This window comes from Anomaloglossus baeobatrachus, chromosome 12 (assembly GCF_048569485.1).
Source record: "Anomaloglossus baeobatrachus isolate aAnoBae1 chromosome 12, aAnoBae1.hap1, whole genome shotgun sequence".
NCBI classification, from domain to species: domain Eukaryota; kingdom Metazoa; phylum Chordata; class Amphibia; order Anura; family Aromobatidae; genus Anomaloglossus; species Anomaloglossus baeobatrachus.
The window spans coordinates 103,110,848-103,132,549 of NC_134364.1; the positions used below are offsets into that span (position 1 = coordinate 103,110,848).

The 21,702-nt window shown below is 49.4% G+C and overlaps 1 protein-coding gene across 1 annotated transcript; it reads right to left on the reverse strand.

Moving 5' to 3' along the window:
- Nucleotides 1-634: 634 nt before the first annotated feature.
- GOLPH3L (golgi phosphoprotein 3 like) lies at nucleotides 635-20,895 on the reverse strand. Its single transcript, XM_075329641.1, has 5 exons — nucleotides 20,801-20,895; nucleotides 17,017-17,185; nucleotides 5,608-5,739; nucleotides 3,719-3,833; nucleotides 635-3,547 (listed from the first exon to the last, which is right to left on the reverse strand). Exons 2-5 carry the CDS (start codon nucleotides 17,182-17,184, stop codon nucleotides 3,120-3,122), a joined length of 843 nt encoding a protein of 280 aa, XP_075185756.1. The 5' UTR covers nucleotide 17,185; nucleotides 20,801-20,895; the 3' UTR covers nucleotides 635-3,119.
- Between the last annotated feature and the right edge of the window lie 807 nt (nucleotides 20,896-21,702).

The window sequence follows — 21,702 nt, forward strand, 5'->3', positions numbered from 1 at the left end:
ATCACAGAGGTCTTATCAGGATAATGGCTGTCCAAGGAGAGTCGGGGCCCTGTGAAATTGCCCAATTTACTCTCCCTTCTCATGAATGCCAGTCTGACATAACAGCCGGACTCCTGTTCCAGTTTAGACTTCTGCAATTAAGAGACCTTTGGTCACATGACTGTGAAAGTCATCAAAGGTTCTTGCACAATTTTAACCTCTAAACGCAATGTTGGGGTCCCTAACAGAGTGGAGGCCCTGATAAATTGAGCAGTTTGACTCTCCCTAACTGTAACTAGCGCTTATATTTGACGCATATGCCAAAATCCTGTAAAATCATGCTAGGGCTTATTTTTGGAGAAACAGTTATGTTCTTCTGTGAACCCCAGCTGCAGGATGGGTTCATTACAAGACCAATATGGTAGTTATAAGGGTCTTTCGCAGGTCCTCTGGCTGTCTTGGTAATTCATCAAGCATTCGAGAGGGTGTCTAGTACGGGTGCAAGCAACTCAGCCCCAATCCCAACTATTTGTACACATGCCAAAGTCACACCCAGTCCACAAAAAACAAAACTGAAAACGTAAAACAAAAAAAAGCAAAAAACCCCCCCAAAAAAACGATATGACTGTAAAATAACACACCTCAAACTCTGACGTTAAAATATTATACAGTTTTATTTGAAAGATACTTAATTCATAGACGCAACAAACACATGATCACTTTGGTCCTGTGTACACGATTATCCTCGTGTTCCATCACCCAAACCATTCCTCCAACAGCCGCCGGCCGCCACGTTGGGCGTCTAGGCCCTAGTAATCCATAGGCATAGTCCTGGCCGGCCCACATAAAACACTCCATAAATAATCCTTGTGCAATGATTTCTCATCCCACTGCGTGAAAAGATTTACAAAAAGAAAGAGAAAAAAATAGTTTTCAAGGTTTTCGATCGTAACGTAATAATAAACCTAAAATTAAAAGAATATATAGAAGAGTTAATGAAAATTGACGTAATAATGATATAATGGTTTTGATAAAGAAAGCCAACATTTCTTCCAGAATATTGCAAAAAATAAAAAAAAAAGTGAACTCCTTATGATTGGAGGCCAGAGGCGTAACCCTACTAGGTACAGGGGTTAGTGTCGCCCTCAGGCCCTGGAGACTATAGTGGCCCAGATGTCCCTTTGGTACATATGAGAAAATTAATACCAAATAAGACCCATGACAGATTGGGGCCTTGTGGAAGATTTTGCATTGGGACCAATGAGCTTCAAGTTACGTAACAGGTTATACAACGTCATGGCAGCACCGGTTGTTCCATTCGGTGTAAGTGGAAAACTGGTTACAATTTGGGTCTTGCTAGGTCAGATGGTCACAAGTTGGGCTTTAAATTTTAATGCTCCTGAAGAGGATGATGAATCAGACAAAGTCCAGTTAGTTACTCTGTTCTCATCGCAAAAATAAAGAAAATAGCAACCACAAGAGTCGCCCATCAACCTGCCTAGGGGAGAGCCGCCCAACACCCTGGCGAGGGGAGAGCCGCCCAACACCCTGGCGAGGGGAGAGCCGCCCAACACCCTGGCACGGGGACAAGCCGCCCAACACCCTGGCACGGGGACAAGCCGCCCAACACCCTGGCACGGGGACAAGCCGCCCAACACCCTGGCACGGGGACAAGCCGCCCAACACCCTGGCACGGGGACAAGCCGCCCAACACCCTGGCACGGGGACAAGCCGCCCAACACCCTGGCACGGGGACAAGCCGCCCAAAAGGGCCATCAAGCAAGCTCCCCAACAACCTGCCAGCAAAAGAGCAGTCAGGCGAGCTTCCCAGCAACCTGCCAGCAAGAGAGGCACCCAAAAGGGCCATCAGGATAGCTACCAAACAACCTGCCATTGAGAGAACCGACCAACAAGAACATCGGGGAGAGCCGCCCAACAACCTGCGCCCGGAAAAGCCGAACAACCACCTATCACCTTCAATCTTTGTCAGCAACAGCGATTGACAGACTACTGTAGTCATTGGTTGCCAGCAACATGACTCAGAATCCAGCCCAAATTTTTATCAATAGTGGCAAGCAAAAAGGACCTTTAATTGAACCGAACCCTAAAAAGTTGGTGACCTAGTTCTTGGGTTTTGTCTGATCCTGAACTGTGGTATATATAGACAATTCCAGCCAGAGTCACGGTTTGAAAACATAGAAGCGTTGACTCTTCAATCTGACGAAAAGCAGTCATATCTAATTGTGGAAGGTCCATACTTGTGATTGCATGAGTAATTGGTCACCGTAGAGAAACCTGATAAGAAATCCATAGAAAGCCCTCATGAGATTGATGATGTAAACTGAAAAGCAGAGAGGTACAAAAGCCAACCACTTTATATTGGTGGTCCAAATGGTGGGCAATCAAAAAAAAAATGGTCCTCCATCCTTCATGACAACAGACCAGAAGAGGAAAACTTCCTTGGAGACCATAAATAAATCACGAAGGTCCCATTGGAGAATTTTTTTTTTCCCCTGTCTAGTAACGCCACACGGTAAATCATTGATGACATCAAATTGGCCTAAAAACAAAAGTAGGTAAAACAAAAAAGCTATCATGGGCCCCATCAGTGCGATTTGTACATATCCTTCAGAAAAGAATAAAAAAAAAAAAAAAAAAATCTACAGAATTTGTATGTTTTTGTTTGATTGTTTATCATAGAAAACGTGAGCATGAGACATCAACTACATACATCAGTCACTGACTGGAGACCAGATGGGCCGAGAGGTCGGTACGCAACTGCCTAATCTAGAAACGGAGAAGATATTTGTAGCAGCTGTACCAGTGCACAGTGCCCTGGTATTACTGGTACGTGAATCACCGGAGACTTCAGAATTAGCCATGTTTCAGTTCTTCAGTATCCCCCATTTTTTTAATCCCACCCTTCCCCCAAAAATCTAGGAACCATACAGATCACTGCTTCTATGTGCTTGACCAACACCAACTATTTTAAGATGTGGGTACCAGATGAGAGGATATAAAGGGGGCCGGTGGTTCAGAGTCAACGTTCGAGCATAGTTTTTCGATCTCATCCTACTGAACATCCTGGAGAATGGGTGAAATTTTGGAGGTGGTTTTAACTCCTCCACTTGCCCCAAATCTTAGGATTTGTTAAAAGCAGACAGTACGGCCCAGATCATTTCTGTGCAGTTGGGTTTCATGGCTTCCATATCTGGATCCAAATCGAGGAGGTCCTTGGATCGGTTCATGGCCATGTCATACTTGTCATCAGCCAGCGTGGAGAAGGCGTTCTCCAGGACATCGGAGGAGTGGGCCAATACCAGTAAGGACAGTGTCCGTTTGTCCATGCGATGCGGGTCATTAACCCACTTTTCTAGAACAGATTCTTGCAGCTTCTTCACCAGTCGTTGCTTCTCTGTTGTGTTGGTCACTGGATGGGTGGTCATATCGAAAAGCAGGAAGTTTTGTTTCTCTGTGGTCAAGATTCCTTTCTCCACCAAGCTTTTGGCGATGCGTTCTCGAACATTTCGCAGTTGGAACTGGAGCTTGAAGGGGTTCCACGTTTCGCCTGGTAAAAATCAAAAGACCGATATTATTCAGTTTAAAAAAAGAAAAAAAAAAATATTACAAGGAAAAAAAACAAACCAGAAGAGGACTTGTGAAACCTCCTTGTCCAGAGGCCTCACAAGTAGACTCCCTATAGTAGTTTCAGGATTCGCCACACCACCATAAACCTTACCGGTGAGTAGCTCTATCCAACTCTGTACAGTTTCCGCGGGGTCGGTTGCCTTGATGTGTTTGAGGGTCTCGTCTAACAGAACGTCTCCTGTTGGGGCATCAGATTTTAAAAGCACCTACAAAGCAAATGAAAAGATGCTTTAGATTTGGTCTGCTGAAACATAACATACTTAACAGAGGAAGATTTCTGCCCGTAACGACATGTTGATCTGTGCTCTGTTGGTCCTAACGCATGAACTACGTCAAAGAACCAATTATACAATGAACGAGAATTGTGCTCATTTGACGGCTGATCAGTGGCATGTTTACATGGGCCAGTTATTAGGATTAAGAGTCCATTTGATCACTTATATGGCTTGTTAAAGGGTCTTTTTATTACTGACGTCTCTTGACTCAGTGATCAACACACAAGGAAGTGGCTTTCTCCTGGTAAGGCTTCCAAAAAAAGCCATACATGCTCAGTCTTTTTCTACTGGTACTATCATAAACTTTAATATCTAACATACTAAGGCCTGTAGCATCTGAGCTGTAGCTCTTGGGTTTCTTCAAATGTTTCTGAGCATTGTAGTTTAACCTTAGGGTGAATTTGGTAGGATACCCATTCCTGGAAAGATAGCCATACTTGATCCCCCAAAACCAGATCCCTTACACTGGCACTTCTAGTGGATGGGACTACAGTGGTGGTAATATATAAAGCAATCTGTCCTGAATTAGTGACTTCCTTATGAATTATTGTATCATTTAAAATCAGGGTTTCACATACAGGCAAAGCTTCCAGAAAAGCCATACTTGCCCAGGTCTTTTTCTACTGGTACTATCAAACTTTAATATCTAACATAGTGAAGCCTGTAGTGTCTGAGCTGTAGCTCTTGGGTTTCTTGAAATGTGTCTGAGCATTGCAGTTTAAGCTTAACCTTTGGCTAAGCAGAACCATCCTCCAACCCCGACACTTCTGGTGAATGGGACTGTATTTGTACTATCATGAACTTTAATATCTAACATACTGAGGCCTGTAGTGTCCGAGCTGTTGCTCTTGGGTTTCTTGAAATTTTCCTGAGCAATGCATAGTTTAACAGTGACTGTGTAGGGATATCCTTTCCTTGGAAGATGGTCATAAATTACCCCTTTTCTCCTCCAAGCAAGATTCTTTCATCCCCTTACTGGACTGCGGTGGAGATATTTTATCGGCTAGATCAGAGTTTCCCTAACTGGTAGCAGGATTTAAAACTATTACTTCCGGCATGCAATAAAAGCAGGTTTTGTATGGGGTAAAAGAGCTTGTGTCATAGGATAAGCGTGCAGCTGTATGGACAGGTGGCTGCGCTGCAGCATACACTCCATCCCTTTCCATGGCTGTGCACACCTAAGCAAATACTAGTGACTTGCGTCACTTCACCACACCCCGAGCCAGGACACAGCAGTGCAGTCTCCGGGACTGGGTCACGAGTCTGACCTCACACAATAGTATTACATACCATTATCATCTGTATATTTACACTGATCTTATGCATGCTGACGACGGAAAGTGCCTTTTCTGAAATCTTTGCTATGATAAACCACTTTTAACAGTGCCATCCCTTTAATCTGGAAAAGTCGGATTATTAGACTTTCTGGATTATCTGTTGGATCCCGACATTTGCACAGCTTGCTTTTAATAAACACCTTTAAGATGTGTGTCATCCACCTTGTCACGGTGTTGACTATCTGGAACGCTGCCAGTTTTGTTTTTTTTATAGCTCTCTCGTTGTACCAGGATATATTCGGACTTCCTATATCCCTTTTTGGGGGAAGGGGAGGAGGTGTTCCGACTTTTTAAACTAATGCAAATCCTTTTTAAATTACTTTCCGCCATCACTCAGACTAGTAGACAAGTAGCGGAGCGGTTCTCACCCTTCTGTCCAGTAGACGCTTCTTCCGTAAAGTAGCCGGTTCCAAAATGACGCGTCCTCTGAGAGCCAGCTCAATGAGGATCCCGCCGCGTAGCCCCGAGGATATGCAGTCATTCCAGAAGGAGGTGTAACCCTGCACCAAAAAGACATGGAGAATGGTTTTACCAAATGGTAATTTCGGATTGATCTTGGAATATGGTGGCATACAGTTTTCACAATTTTGATATTTTTTTTTTTTTCATCTCTGGTCTCCTTGGAAAATGTGATTCACAGAAACCACAGACAAACACCCGAGCAAAATGACATTTAGCTGCTTTACAAAAGGTGTCAAAGAGTTAAAAACAAGATTAAAAGAGTGCGAGAAACAATACACCCTGGTGGATGTAGAGTTAACTGGACATTTCCCAGTACAGACAGGTCTTTACTATGTAAACATCCCAGTGTTAATTGCAAAACTCTGCTAGTCATATGTGCCAAGCCACCCAGATCTCTCCAACTTGTCCAGGATGTGTCAATCGGCAAGAACCTGACCTGCGTCATCCCCAACGTTCATCCAGCTGCCTTCCATGGACTACAGCTATGACGGCAATTGGGAGAAAATTGTGTAATAACTTTAAAGTTTCCTATTATTATTATTTATTATTATAGCGCCATTTATTCCATGGCGCTTTACAAGTGAAAGAGGGTATACGTACAACAATCATTAACATTACAAGACAGACTGGTAGAGGAGTAGAGAGGACCCTGCCCGCGAGGGCTCACAGTCTACAGGGAATGGGTGATGGTACAATAGGTGAGGACAGAGCTGGTTGCGCAGTGGTGTACTGGACTGAGGGCTATTGTAGGTTGTAGGCTTGTTGGAAGAGGTGGGTCTTGAGGTTCCTCTTGAAGCTTTCCACGGTAGTGGAGAGTCTGATGTGCTGAGGTTGAGCGTTCCAGAGTATGGGGGAGGCACGGGAGAAATCTTGTACGCGATTGTGAGAAGAGGAGATAAGAGAGGAGCAGAGAAGGAGATCTTGTGAGGATCTGAGGTTGCGTGCAGGTAGGTACCGGGAGACTAGGTCACAGATGTAAGGAGGAGACAGGTTGTGCATGGCTTTGTATGTTATGGTTAATGTTTTGAACTGGAGTCGTTGGGCGATGGGAAGCCAGTGAAGGGATTGGCAGAGTGGCGAGGCTGGGGAGTAGTGAGGGGAGAGGTGGATTAAGTGGGCCGCAGCGTTTAGGATAGATTGGAGGGGTGCAAGAGTGTTGGAAGGGAGGCCAGAGAGCAGGAGGTTGCAGTAGTCGAGGCGGGAGATGATGAGGGCATGCACTAATGTTTTTGCTGATTCTTGGTTAAGGAAAGCACGGATCCGTGAGATATTTTTGAGTTGTAATCGGCATGAGTTGAAGAGGGCTTGGATGTGTGGCTTGAAGGATATAGCAAAGTCGAGGGTTACTCCAAGGCAACGAGCTTGTGAGACTGGGGAGAGTGAGCAACCATCAAGTTTGATGGAAAGGCTTGTTGGAGGAGATGAGTGAGGAGGGGGAAAGACAAACTCTGTTTTGTCCATGTTAAGTTTTAGGAATCGTGCAGACAAGAAGAGTGAAATAGCAGACAAACATTGTGGAATTTTGGTTAGTAGAGAGGTAATGTCAGGTCCAGAGAGGTAGGGCTTAAAGGGGCCTTGTCGCTTCCGATAAATATGTAATCGTTTTTACCTGGTGTAAATGCCTCTGTTCTCCTGAATCCGGCGATGTTTTTCATTTTTTCCTGTGCCTCTCCGTTCCTGAGATATGGCCCCTTCTTCCCTGCATGTAAATCTAGTCTAGTTATCTAAGTGGGCGTGGTCTAACACTGCTCTTGAGAGCCACACCCACTTTGATAATTAGACTAGATTTACATACAGGGAATAGTTGGCCATATCTCAGGAACGGAGAGGCGCAGGAACGAAAGAAAAACATCGCCGGATTCAGGAGAACAGCAGCATTTACACCAAGTAAAAAAAAAAGGGAAGTGACAAGCCCCCTTTCAAGGGTAAATAAGGTATTTTGAACTGGGAGGAATCATTTCCCAATGAAACAAGGTTTTTGCAGAATTTTAAGATAGGAGTTTCAATAACTATCACAGCAAATGGGACTTGAGCTGCAGAGCCCAAAAACGGACAGTACTCTGTAAGGTGCTGTGCTGTTCATCCGGCTAAGGCTACGAACACACATCCGGCTTTTCTCACGTTTGTTGGATCCGGCACGCTCCCGTACAGTTTATACAGTACAGTGGCTGCGCTGCAACTTCCTGGTCACATGCTCCGTTCACATGACACCACGTGACCGGAGCTTGTCGCGCAGCCACTGTACTGTAAAAACAATACCGGAGTGCGCTGGATCCGACAAACGTGAGAAAAGCTGGATGTGTGTTCGTAGCCTTAGCTCATCAGCGGGGCTGCCAGGTAGAGATCAGCAAATCAAACTGAATTGGTGTTCAATATTAGGAAATTTGCTAGAGCCTAGTGAATTTCAACAATATGCCGTTCAATTCGCACAAATCCCCCCCACAAAAAATATATAGAAAATGCCCAGTGCTATTTTACACATAAGCCTGGGATGGCTCACATGACCTTGAGTTTCTCCATAATGCCTTGCAGCTATTAGAACACATGTTATAGCACAGCCAATCAGGAAGGACCATTATAGCCTGTATAAAAGTCAAGGCAGGGAATGAAGCGGCCATTTTATGGTGAATCTGGATAGTAATAGGGAGTCACAGCTTTGCAAAAAAAAAAAAAAAGATCAGAAAGCCATCAAAGACTGAACAAACAATACAGATAGTGTTTCCCGAATCCGTACATTCCTTTCCTAAGAAGCTGCAAAAACCCTAGTGCATGCCCTTATCTCCCGCCTGGATTATTACAACCTCTTGCTCTACGGCCTCCCTTCTAACAGTCTTGCACCCCTACAATCTATTCTAAACTATGCTGCCCGGCTCATCCACCTGTCCCCTCGCTACTCCCCGACCTCTCCTCTCTGCCAATCCCTTCACTGGCTTCCCATCGCCCAACGACTCCAGTTCAAAACCCTAACCATGACATCCAAAGCCATCCACAACCTGTCTCCTCCCTACATCTCTGATCTAGACTCCCAGTACTTACTTGCACGTAACCTTCGATCCTCACAAGATCTCCTCCTCTACTCTCCTCGCATCTTCTCTAGCCACTATCGCATCCAAGATTTCTCCCGTGCCTCCCCCATACTCTGGAATGCTCTGCCTCAACACATCAGACTCTCGCTTACCTAGACAAGCTTCAAAAAGGAACCTGAAGACCCACCTCTTCCGACAAGCCTACAACCTGCCGTAACCCTCAGTCTGATATAGCACTGCACGACCAGCTCTACCCTCACCTAGGTAACTAAACTAAACTACATTTTTAGAAAAATTTGGCAAAGGTAGCAAAAATTCATATTTCAAAAGATTTGCTCATCTGTAGTGCCGGGTGTCTGATTCCCACCGATCTGATACGGTTGACCTAACAGATTGAGAACAATCCCTTGACCCTTGTCTGGTACCAGGTAGGTCAATGTGACCCAATGCAGTTTGGCACAACTGGTAGTCGACAAGGGTTTAAAGGAGTTGTCCAGATTTGTCCAGATTGTCTGCACTCATGTTACGTGACTGGGTGAGATCGGAGGAGAATGAACCCTCGTTTGCCTGACAGAGGCGCGTGGGATCACTATGGGATATTTAGTCGACAGAGGGGCAAAAATCGCTGGTCATCGTCTAGATCGGCTCACAACAGAAGGCAAACTTTGCCTACACATACCAGTTACGTGTGTGAACGGCCATGCAGCTCCAAGTTTTATGGTGGCAAACTCTCTAGAGAAGAAAGGCTTGGCTTCCTGCTCTCCTGCAGAGCAGAGACGATAAGGAGCCATAAATGCAGTGAGGAGCCCAATGTTTGAGGTCAAAAGGTAGACGCAGCAATAAAATGCGGCTTCACTTTTGTGGGTCCATACATTATACCAGAGCACCTGCCACTTTCCGGACGTTGCGACTTCTAGTTCTACAGGTTTTACTGGAGCGGCAGCTCTGAATACAGAAATACACGAGGTGGGCCGGGACTTTACCCCAAACAAAGGGCCACCAGACTACAGGACTGACAGACTTAAGAGGCCTCCTTACAGGGCGAGGTTGTGGGAGAGCTATAAGTTCGGGACTACCAGTGTATATCACAAAAGTGAGTACACCCCTATCGCTTTTCAACACTGAAGATCGGACACTGCAATACAATTTAAAGGTTGTATAATAGTGTAAATTTTGGGTTGTCTAAATGACTCACAGCCATTAGTACCTAAACCCCTGGCACAAAAGTGAGTAGACCCCTAAGTGAAACTGCCAAATTGGGCCCTTGGTGTGAATATTTTGTGTGGCCACCATTATTTTCAAGCATGGCCTTAACTCTCTTGGGCATGGATGTCACTAGAGCTTTATAGGAGCCACTGGATCTTCTTCCATCCTCCATCATGACATCCCTGGTTTATGTTAGAGACCTTATGCTCCTCCACCTTCTGTATGAGGTGGCCCCACAAATGCTCAATAGCGTTTGTGTGGGGAGATGCTCAGACGGTCCAGCACCTTCACCCTCAGTTTCTTGAGCGAGGCAGTGGTGGTCTTGGAGGTGTTTGGGGTCATTATCATGTGGGAATATGATGAGAGGAGGAGATCATGCTCTACTTCAGTGTGTCACACCCTCAATGAACTGTAGCTCCCCACAGCCGGCAGCACTCATGCAGCCCCTAACCATGACACTCCCACCACCATTCCCGACTGTAGGCAAGACACACTTGTCTGTGTTCCTCACCTGGAGCCGCCACACATGCTTGATACCATCTGCCCCAAATAGGTTTATCCTGGTCTCATCAGACCACAGGACTGTTCCAGTAATCCATGCCCTTAGTCTCCTTGTCTTCAGCAAACTGTTAGTAGGCTTTCTTGTTTTGTGCATCATCTTTATAAGAGGCTTTCTTTTGAGGAGACAGTCATGCAGAGCAATGTGATGCAGTGAGCGGCGTATGGTCTGAGCACTGACAGGAGGACCCCCCACCCCTGTAACCTCTGCAGTGTGCGGCGTGTGGTCTGAGCACTGACAGGAGGACCCCCCCACCCCTGTAACCTCTGCAGTGTGCGGCGTGAGCACTGACAGGCGGACCACCCACCCCTGTAACCTCTGCAGTGTGTTATGTATGGTCTGAGCACTGACAGGCGGACCACCCACCCCTGTAACCTCTGCAGTGTGTTATGTATGGTCTGAGCACTGACAGGCGGACCCCCCCACCCCTGTAACCTCTGCAGTGTGTTATGTATGGTCTGAGCACTGACAGGCGGACCACCCACCCCTGTAACCTCTGCAGTGTGTTATGTATGGTCTGAGCACTGACAGGCGGACCCCCCCACCCCTGTAACCTCTGCAGTGTGGGGTGTATGGTCTGAGCACTGACAGTAGGACCCCCCACCCCTGTAACCTCTGCAGCAATGCTGGCAGCACTCGTACGTCTACTCTGAAAAGACAATATCTGGATATAATGCTGAGCGTGTGCACTCAGCATCTTTGGTCAACCACAAGGTTCTAACTGGATCCTGTCTTGTTATACCGCTGTATGGTCTTGGCCACCGTGATGCAGCTCAATGTCAGCGTGCTGGCAATCTTCTTATAGCCTCTGCCATCTTTATGTAGGGTAACAATCCTTTTTTTTTCCAGATCCTCAGAGAATTCTTTGCCATGAGGAGCCATGCTGAACTTCCATGGCCAGTGTGAGTGTGTGAGAGAGAACACCAAATTTAACACACCTGAGACCTTGTAACACTAATGACACCAGGGAGGGAAAATTGGAACATTGACTTAGGGGTGTACTCACTTTTGTTGCCAGTGGTGTTGACATTAATGGCTGCACACTGACTACTGTACAACGTATGACAAATCTTTAGTGTTGTGCTTTGGAAAGATGTAGTAAAATATTTATAAAAAATGTGAGGGGTGTACTTACTTTTGTGATATACTCAACATACATATTTTATAAAAATTTTAAAAAAATGTATAATATAGATATATTATAGATAGATGGAGATGCATATACACATACATACATATATAAACACACACACATATATATATATATTACACATACACAGTATATTGTTAAAGAGAGAGATAGGGATATATATATATATATATATATATATATATATATATATATATATATATATATATATATATATATATATATATATATATATATATATATATATATATATACACACACATCTCTCTATCTTTAACATATCTCTATATCTATCTTTAAATATATATATGACAATATACATGTGTAATTGCACTTGCCACTCCTTTCCACAGGGAGTACATAGCAACCTCATTTTATGGGTAATGGCTGCCGTCAGCCGGTCGGACGACATTGCAAGGAGTGAAGCAGCGGCCTCCGGAGCTATGAGAAGGCGGCCATGTTTTATTATAATCCCCAAATTAGATAGGAGGTACTATTAATAGGACAATGGTCATAAAAGAGGATTAAAGTGATCCATCTAAGCACTGCACAACTCGACCATTAAAGGAAAACAATAGCGGGATTACAAAAATCCATGCGCCAAAAGAAACGCATTAAATCTGGGCCGTTTTGTGCTTTCATTTCTCTGAAAACAGCGCCACTCTTGTTGACAGGCCGCGTCTGGTATGGCAGCTCAGACGATGACCGTTTTAGACTGAGCGGAGCTTTTCCTTCAGGCAGGGGGCCGAGCAGTCATCAGCAGAGGGCCGCATAGTAATCATCTGGTTAAACATTAAGTGAGAAATCCGAGCGTCTGCCAGACACGTTGGGTCATGGAGCATTTACAAAACCGGATGCAGAGGAGGAAAGTATTACTCCGGGCTAGGAGGTCTCCAAAAATACTCAAAAATGTTGCTCGGCTTGTTTCGAGGGACATATACTGTACATGTATAGCAGACATGAAATAACAGGGTGGAGTCGCAAACCAGTTGGGTGACATCACCTGATTGCATCGTCCTGTCATCGTCCCAAAATCCTGCTGTCCCTCAGTCCACCAGGAAAATACCAACTTTTATTTAACCCCTTAAAAACTATTCTAGTTTTTGTACATACCTTAACACTTTCATTACTTTATTTTTTTAAATGTCCAACCCCCAAAAGGGGCTTATAGTGAAAAATCACAAGGCTCGGCTTCTTGGAGGCCAACGGGGACCTGAACCAGCAGCCCATCAGCAGGGAGGTGGGCGATGGGTTTGGACCCCACACCAGCATCGACGTGGTTAAACCGCAAGCGATCGTTAACGCACGGGCTCCACTCTTTGGTAAAAGCTCAGTTGAAGCGCTTGCTGTCCCCCCTGCTTTACACTCCAGCCCAATCTGATCAAACTGGCCAATATATAGAGTCGGTTTTTAATAAAAAAAAGGTAGAAAAAAACAGAGGCTTGACATAAAAAAACCTACAGCAATGTCCTGTCCACATATAACTCATCAGCGGGGATGTTTATCCAGGTCACAGATCACCTCGTCCTGGGTCACACTCGGAGACAAAAAAAAACAAAAAACAATAGGCACATCAGACAATAAGGCTCAGGAAGGAGAAGCCAACTGTGTCCGGATCTCTTTGTGCCACAAAACAAAACAAAAAAACCTTATTCCTGGGAACAATGGTATTAAAGGGTATGAATACTTTTGCAACTACTTCTGAAATGGAAGACACTTCTAATTGGACTATTCTGCCGTTGTGTGTACACGGGTCCTATGCAAAACCATGAGTCTACAATACAAACTGCATAGACAGAGGCAGGAAAGGATGAAAAGGTCTGACTACACTGGGTTTGTTTGTAGTCTGTCGCCATGGAGACGCCTTTGTCTGTAAACAGCTGCGTATTCAAATGTAAGAGCTAGAACAGCCGTAAATGTCTCATAGATGGAGGTGCCTCCTCCTATTAGTTCCGATTCTCAGACCTGTATGTTTAATGGAAGGGGTGATCCAGCGCCACCTACTTCTGCATCCGGAGGCGAGTGACGCTGATGACAATGTGACGGCACATACCGCCCCTTAAGGGATGTCTAATGACTAGGAAAGGTTACGGTACCTGCTGATCACACACAAGTCCTGGCAGGAGTGTATACAGCACCGCTCACCTCTGGAAAAGGAACAAGAGGCGCCCAAACTTCTGTAAGGGGTGGGGGGCATTCAGAGTTATGGACAGAGGTTTTTTAGCCTCCACGGCAGATCGTGGGACACATACTAGAACCCTGTGAAGAGGCCAGGCAAGCGCAACGCAGAATGGATGGGAGAAGCAAGGCAAGCGCGCGGCTGAATGGATGGGAGAAGCAAGGCAAGCGCACGGCTGGATGGATGGGAGAAGTAAGGCAAGCGCACCGCTAGATGGATGGGAGAAGTAAGGCAAGCGCACCGCTGGATGGATGGGAGAAGTAAGGCAAGCGCACCTCTGGATGGATGGGAGAAGTAAGGCAAGCGCACGGCTGAATGGATGGGAGAAGTAAGGCAAGCGCACCGCTGGATGGATGGGAGAAGTAAGGCAAGCGCACCTCTGGATGGATGGGAGAAGTAAGGCAAGCGCACGGCTGAATGGATGGGAGAAGTAAGGCAAGCGCACCGCTGGATGGATGGGAGAAGTAAGGCAAGCGCACCGCTGGATGGAAGAAGTAAGGCAAGCACATCGCTGGATGGATGGAAGAAGTAAGGCAAGCACACCGCTGGATGGATGGAAGAAGTAAGGCAAGCACACCGCTGGATGGATGGGAGAAGTTCGGCAAGTGCACTGCTGAAAAGATGGGAATGGGAGAGGCAAGCGCCATCAGAAAGGTGAGATGGGAGAGGTGAGGTGTGTGTGAGCTGCCAGAGGAATGGGAGAGAAGAGCGCCACCTGGAAGAAAAGATAAGTGAGGCTTGCAAGCCGCCGGAGAGATGGGAGAGGTGGGGTGAGTACACCATCATAGAGAGATGGGAGTGGTGAGGTGAGTGCACCGCTCAAGAGATGGGAGAGGTGCCGCGAATGAGCCGCCGGAGAGATGGGAGAGGTGCCGCGAATGAGCCGCCGGAGAGATGGGAGAGGTGCCGCGAATGAGCCGCCGGAGAGATGGGAGAGGTGCCGCGAATGAGCCGCCGGAGAGGTGGGAGAGGTGCCGCGAATGAGCCGCCGGAGAGGTGGGAGAGGTGCCGCGAATGAGCCGCCGGAGAGGTGGGAGAGGTGCCGCGAATGAGCCGCCGGAGAGGTGGGAGAGGTGCCGCGAATGAGCCGCCGGAGAGGTGGGAGAGGTGCCGCGAATGAGCCGCCGGAGAGGTGGGAGAGGTGCCGCGAATGAGCCGCCGGAGAGGTGGGAGAGGTGCCGCGAATGAGCCGCCGGAGAGGTGGGAGAGGTGCCGCGAATGAGCCGCCGGAGAGGTGGGAGAGGTGCCGCGAATGAGCCGCCGGAGAGGTGGGAGAGGTGCCGCGAATGAGCCGCCGGAGAGGTGGGAGAGGTGCCGCGAATGAGCCGCCGGAGAGGTGCCGCGAATGAGCCGCCGGAGAGATGGGAGAGGTGCCGCGAATGAGCCGCCGGAGAGATGGGAGAGGTGCCGCGAATGAGCCGCCGGAGAGATGGGAGAGGTGCCGCGAATGAGCCGCCGGAGAGATGGGAGAGGTGCCGCGAATGAGCCGCCGGAGAGATGGGAGAGGTGCCGCGAATGAGCCGCCAGAGAGATGGGATGGGAGAGGAGACGAGAGAGCTGCCGGAGAGATTGGACAGGAGAACGCTATCAGGAAGATATGCTGAGAGAGGTGAGGTGAACATGCTGCAGGAGAGATATGATGGAAGAGATGAGGCGAGCACACCACTAGAGAGATAGGATAGGACAGGGCAGACAAGCGTGCCACCAGAGGGCTGGGAGAGGCAAGCGCTATCAGGAATATGGGATGAGGAGAGCGCAACAGCTGAAAGATGGGATGTGAGTGGTGAGGCGAGCTCGTTGACAAAGGGATGGGAATGGGAGAAGTGAGGTGATTGCGCCATAAGGAAGATGGCATGGGAGAGGAAAGGGGAGCAAGCCGCCGGAGGGATGAGATAGGCAAGCACCATCAGGAAGATGGGATGGGAGAGGTAGGGAGAGAGAATGGGAGAAGTGAGGTGAGCGAGCTGCCAAAAGGATGGGATTGGCAAGTGTCATCAGGAGATGGGAGAGGTGAGGCAAGCGCACTGCCGGAGAGCTGAGGGAGGAGAGTGCCAACAAGAAGATGGGATGGCACAGGTGAATCCAGCGAGCTGCCATAGGGATGGAGGAGGGGAGTGCCAACAGGAAGATAGGAAGGGAGAGGTGAGGCCAGCGGCCGCCATAGGGATGGAGGGGGCTTGTGCCATCAAGAAGGTGGGAGAGGAGAGGCAAGTGCACCGCCGGAGAGATAGGACAGGAGAGGTGAGGCACGTGCAACGGCTAAAAGATGGGATGGGAGAGGCGAGTGCCATCAGGAGGATGGGAGGGGTAAGGCAAGTGCATCGCTTGTGGGATAGGAATAGGAGAGCTGAGGCAAGCGCACCGGCGGAGGGATGGGATAGGTGAGGTGAGCGGTTCATCAGGGAGATGAGATGGGAGAGGTGAGTTGAGGGTGGGGATGGGGTGGGAGAGGTGAGTTGAGGGTGGGGATGGGGTGGGAAAGGTGAGTAGAGTGCGTTGGTGGAGGGATGGGATAGGTGAGAGTGCCAACAGAGATATGTGAAATGCCTCTGGAGAGGGATGCAAAAGTAGGGAGTGGGATGCTGGTGAGAATAGCAGGATGCCAGAGAGGATGCCAGAGAGGGTGGCAGAGGACAGCGGGATGCCAGAGACGGTGGCAGAGGACAGCGGGATGCCAGAGACGGTGGCAGAGGACAGCGGGATGCCAGAGACGGTGGCAGAGGACAGCGGGATGCCAGAGACGGTGGCAGAGGACAGCGGGATGCCAGAGAGGGTGGCAGAGGACAGCGGGATGCCAGAGAGGGTGGCAGAGGACAGCGGGATGCCAGAGAGGGTGGCAGAGGACAGCGGGATGCCAGAGAGGGTGGCAGAGGAGAGGTGAGCACGCCGGTGGAGATGGATGCAGGAGAGCATGGGAGGGGAGAAGTGAGCACACTGCAGAGGGATGGATAGGACAGGGACCGCGTATACACAACGCTTTCCATAGCAATAAAAGGTGACCAGGGCATGAATGGCCAAAGCCTAATCCCGCATCACTGCACAGATCATACATGACCCCTAGGAGAAGCCAGGAGGCCACTGTACAATACACGGTGGGCCGCTCCACTCACACTCATGTGGCTGTGATGCCGCCCGTGTGTAAAAGTACTAGTATTTATCCGCTATACAGCAGTAGGGCGTCACTCATCCCCGTACCTCCTTATCCTTCAGTCCTAACAGAAGGACCTCCTCCATCAGCGTCAGCCTCATGTCCTTACAGTCCCCCGAGGTCTCCTCATCCTTGTCCTTGCTGGAGTCATCTGAGTCCGCTCTTCTCTCCTGCCCCTCGTCTGCACGCCGGCCGCGCCGAGTTAAAGTGGTCATCCTTTCAAGAAAGGAAAGAACATTAGGGGGCACTGCAGATGAGGCAGGGTGGAGCGTTGTCTACCAATGATAAGGGGCGCTGTACACGATTACATAATGGGGTCATGTGGTTACCAATGTTACAGGAGAATGTAAATGTCAGTAATGCTATAGGGTGACTGTAGCAGTGTTATGGGGGACTGGTCTCCATCGGCCGCTCGTTGTGGGCTCCTCCCCATTGTCAGTAATGATGCCTCCGTGTATGTGAATTCCCGTCATTTAGGAGTTAGTCTTGCACCACATCGGGGACACAGCGCACCGGCAACCCCGGAGACACGGTGCTGAAGACATGAGGGGTCAGCTGCTCCCCGGAAACTGACAGAAGAGAAGCAGTACGAAGCCGCTCACTGCCATACTACCGCACCAGATCTCTGCACAGCGAGCGCTCGGAGGTAAGGGACTAGCCGTAATCATGGGTTACAGCGGAGCCCCCATAATTATCAGATTTGTTACATTTCCAGAGGATAGACGGACCCTGATCATCCGGGAAACCCCATTATGAGCCCACTCCTGCATCCGGGGGGCGCCACCATCAGGCCTGAGCCATCTGAGGTGTCCCCACTATTGTCATCCATCCGGAGAACACCATTATTAGTGCCTTCATCCACCCAGGAAGCCCCACTATCTATCATCCATGCAAGAAGCCCCACCATCGGTGCCCTTATCCACCCAGGAAGCCCCACTATCAATCATCCATGCAAGAAGCCCCACCATCTGTGCCCTTATCCACCCAGGGAGCCCCACTATCAATCATCCATGCAAGAAGCCCCACCATCTGTGCCCTTATCCACCCAGGAAGCCCCACTATCAATCATCCATGCAAGAAGCCCCACTATCTGTGCCCTTATCCACCCAGGAAGCCCCACTATCAATCATCCATGCAAGAAGCCCCACCATCTGTGCCCTTATCCACCCAGGAAGCCCCACTATCAATCATCCATGCAAGAAGCCCCACCATCTGTGCCCTTATCCACCCAGGGAGCCCCACTATCAATCATCCATGCAAGAAGCCCCACCATCTGTGCCCTTATCCACCCAGGAAGCCCCACTATCAATCATCCATGCAAGAAGCCCCACTATCTGTGCCCTTATCCACCCAGGAAGCCCCACTATCAATCATCCATGCAAGAAGCCCCACCATCTGTGCCCTTATCCACCCAGGAAGCCCCACTATCAATCATCCATGCAAGAAGCCCCACCATCTGTGCCCTTATCCACCCAGGAAGCCCCACTATCAATCATCCATGCAAGAAGCCCCACTATCGATGCCCTTATCCACCCAGGAAGCCCCACTATCAATCATCCATGCAAGAAGCCCCACTATCGGTGCCCTTATCCACCCAGGAAGCCCCACTATCAATCATCCATGCAAGAAGCCCCACTATCGATGCCCTTATCCACCCAGGAAGCCCCACTATCAATCATCCATGCAAGAAGCCCCACTATCGGTGCCCTTATCCACCCAGGAAGCCCCACTATCAATCATCCATGCAAGAAGCCCCACTATCGATGCACTTATCCACCCAGGAAGCCCCACTATCAATCATCCATGCAAGAAGCCCCACCATCTGTGCCCTTATCCACCCAGGAAGCCCCACTATCAATCATCCATGCAAGAAGCCCCACTATCGATGCCCTTATCCACCCAGGAAGCCCCACTATCAATCATCCATGCAAGAAGCCCCACTATCTGTGCCCTTATCCACCCAGGGAGCCCCACTATCAATCATCCATGCAAGAAGCCCCACCATCTGTGCCCTTATCCACCCAGGGAGCCCCACTATCAATCATCCATGCAAGAAGCCCCACTATCGATGCCCTTATCCACCCAGGAAGCCCCACTATCAATCATCCATGCAAGAAGCCCCACTATCTGTGCCCTTATCCACCCAGGAAGCCCCACTATCAATCATCCATGCAAGAAGCCCCACTATCGGTGCCCTTATCCACCCAGAGAGCCCCACTATCAATCATCCATGCAAGAAGCCCCACTATCGATGCCCTTATCCACCCAGGAAGCCCCACTATCAGTCATCCATGCAAGAAGCCCCACTATCTGTGCCCTTATCCACCCAGGAAGCCCCACTATCAATCATCCATGCAAGAAGCCCCACCATCTGTGCCCTTATCCACCCAGGGAGCCCCACTATCAATCATCCATGCAAGAAGCCCCACTATCGATGCCCTTATCCACCCAGGAAGCCCCACTATCAATCATCCATGCAAGAAGCCCCACTATCGGTGCCCTTATCCACCCAGAGAGCCCCACTATCAGTCATCCATGCGAGAAGCCCCACTATCGGTGCTCTTATATATTCAGGGACTCCCTCTATGCATCATCCATGAAGAGCACCCCACTATCTGTGATCCATGCGGGGCGCCCCACTATTTGTCATCCATCTGGGGAGCCCCACTGTCTGTACCTTCTTCTATTCGGGAAGCTCCACTATCGATCATCCATCCGGTGAGCCCCACTATCAGCACCCCCATCCATCCGGGGAGCCCACATATCGATATCCTCATCCATCCGGGGAACCCCACTGCTGGTACCTTCACCCATCCAAGGAGCCCAGCTTTCAGTCATCCCTCTGGGGAGCCCCGCTATCAGTCACTCACCCATCCAGGGAGCCCCCCACTATCGGCCAGTCATCCATCCGGGGAGCTCCCCCGCTATCGGCCAGTCATCCATCCGGGGAGCTCCCCCGCTATCGGTCAGTCATCCATCCGGGGAGCTCCCCCGCTATCGGCCAGTCATCCATCCGGGGAGCTCCCCCGCTATCGGCCAGTCATCCATCCGGGGAGCTCCCCCGCTATCGGCCATTCATCCATCCGGGGAGCCCCCCACTATAGACCATCCCTCCGGGGAGACGCCCCCACTATAGACCATCCCTCCGGGGAGACGCCCCCACTATAGACCATCCCTCCGGGGAGACGCCCCCACTATAGACCATCCCTCTGGGTAGCCTCCACTATCGGCCATACTTTAAGGAAGCCCCCACTATAGCCCATGCCACCGGGGAGCCCACACTATCGGCCATCCCACACTATCTGCCATCCCTCCAGGGAGCCCCCCCCCCCCACTACCTGCCATCCCCCGCCCCCACTCTTGGCCATCCCTGCAGGGAGCCCCCTACTATCGGCCATCCCTCCAGGGAGCCCCCTACTATCGGCCATCCCACCAGGGAGACCTCCCCCCCCCACTATAGCCCATCCCTCCGGGGGGAGACCCACTATTAGTCAATTATCCCAAGGAGCCCCCCACTATTAGCCATGACTCCAGGGAGCCTCCCACTATTAGCCATGCATACCTCCAGTGAGCCCCCCACTATAGCCCTTCCCTAAGGGGAGCCCCCACTATTTGGACACCTCCCAGTCTTGGGGCCCTCGGTGGTCTTCGCACTGGGACACGTCTCAGGCCTGTGTAAGTGACACGACCATTGCTGTCCGGGCGATCTCTCGGCGGAATGTCTGGAATGTTGCGACAGCAACACAGATATCGCGACAAATGATCGTGTGTCCCCGGCGCTCTCCCCATGTCACACCCCCAGGACCCCCGCCCGTCCTCCCCGGGTCTCACCTGCTCCACTCAGTTCAGCTCCTTAAAAACTTCACTTCCTGGTATGGGACACATCAGCCCAGGGCATCCAGCGCACCTTCACGTCGCTCGATGTCACCACTGACCGGCAGCAGAATCCACCAATCACAGCATGAGCCCGAAGCAAACTCCGCCCACTCAGCATAACGTCTGCAAATAAGAGCTAGTTCCGTGCCTGCTGAGTCTAACCAATCAGAAAGCGTGTAAGCCAAGGAGAGGCGGGACTTGCTTGGAAGCCAAGACAACTGCGTCATGTGATTCTTTTATTTCCGCGGCGGCCATCTTTCTTTAGGGAAGAGCAAATCTCCAGTAATTATTGTTTACGTTCCTCTGTTATCCATCAGGGAAGTGTATAAATAACTCGTCCACTGTATGTAACAAGATGGGGGCGAGCCCCGTGCTTCCCTTAGACAAGAGGACTAGTAACACCCATTTCCTAAAAATTTCCAAGAGGAGTAACAGAGGAACGGCACAATATAGATTTTAAAGAAGTGTCATGTCAGCTGCAGGGAGAAAAACTGCGTTTCTTCTCAGTTTCTGCTCTTAAATCTCAGCAAAAGGACTCTGCATATAGCCTCAGGCTCAGTTCATACTGAGTTATATTTTAAGAGTATTTTTATGTGAATTGTCTCCAAAATCCTTCTCAAACGTCACTGCTTAGAAGTGGATCCTGATGGAATCCGCTACAGAATAAGTGCTGTCCAATCAGAAAGCTAGTCATATACTATTGCCAGGGTCTCCTGTCTGGCCCTACACCACTGCCAGGGTCTCCTGACTGGTCCTACACTACTGCCAGGATCTCCTGACTGGTCCTACACTACTGCCAGGGTCTCCTGACTGGTCCTACACTACTGCCAGGGTCTCCTGACTGGTCCTACACCACT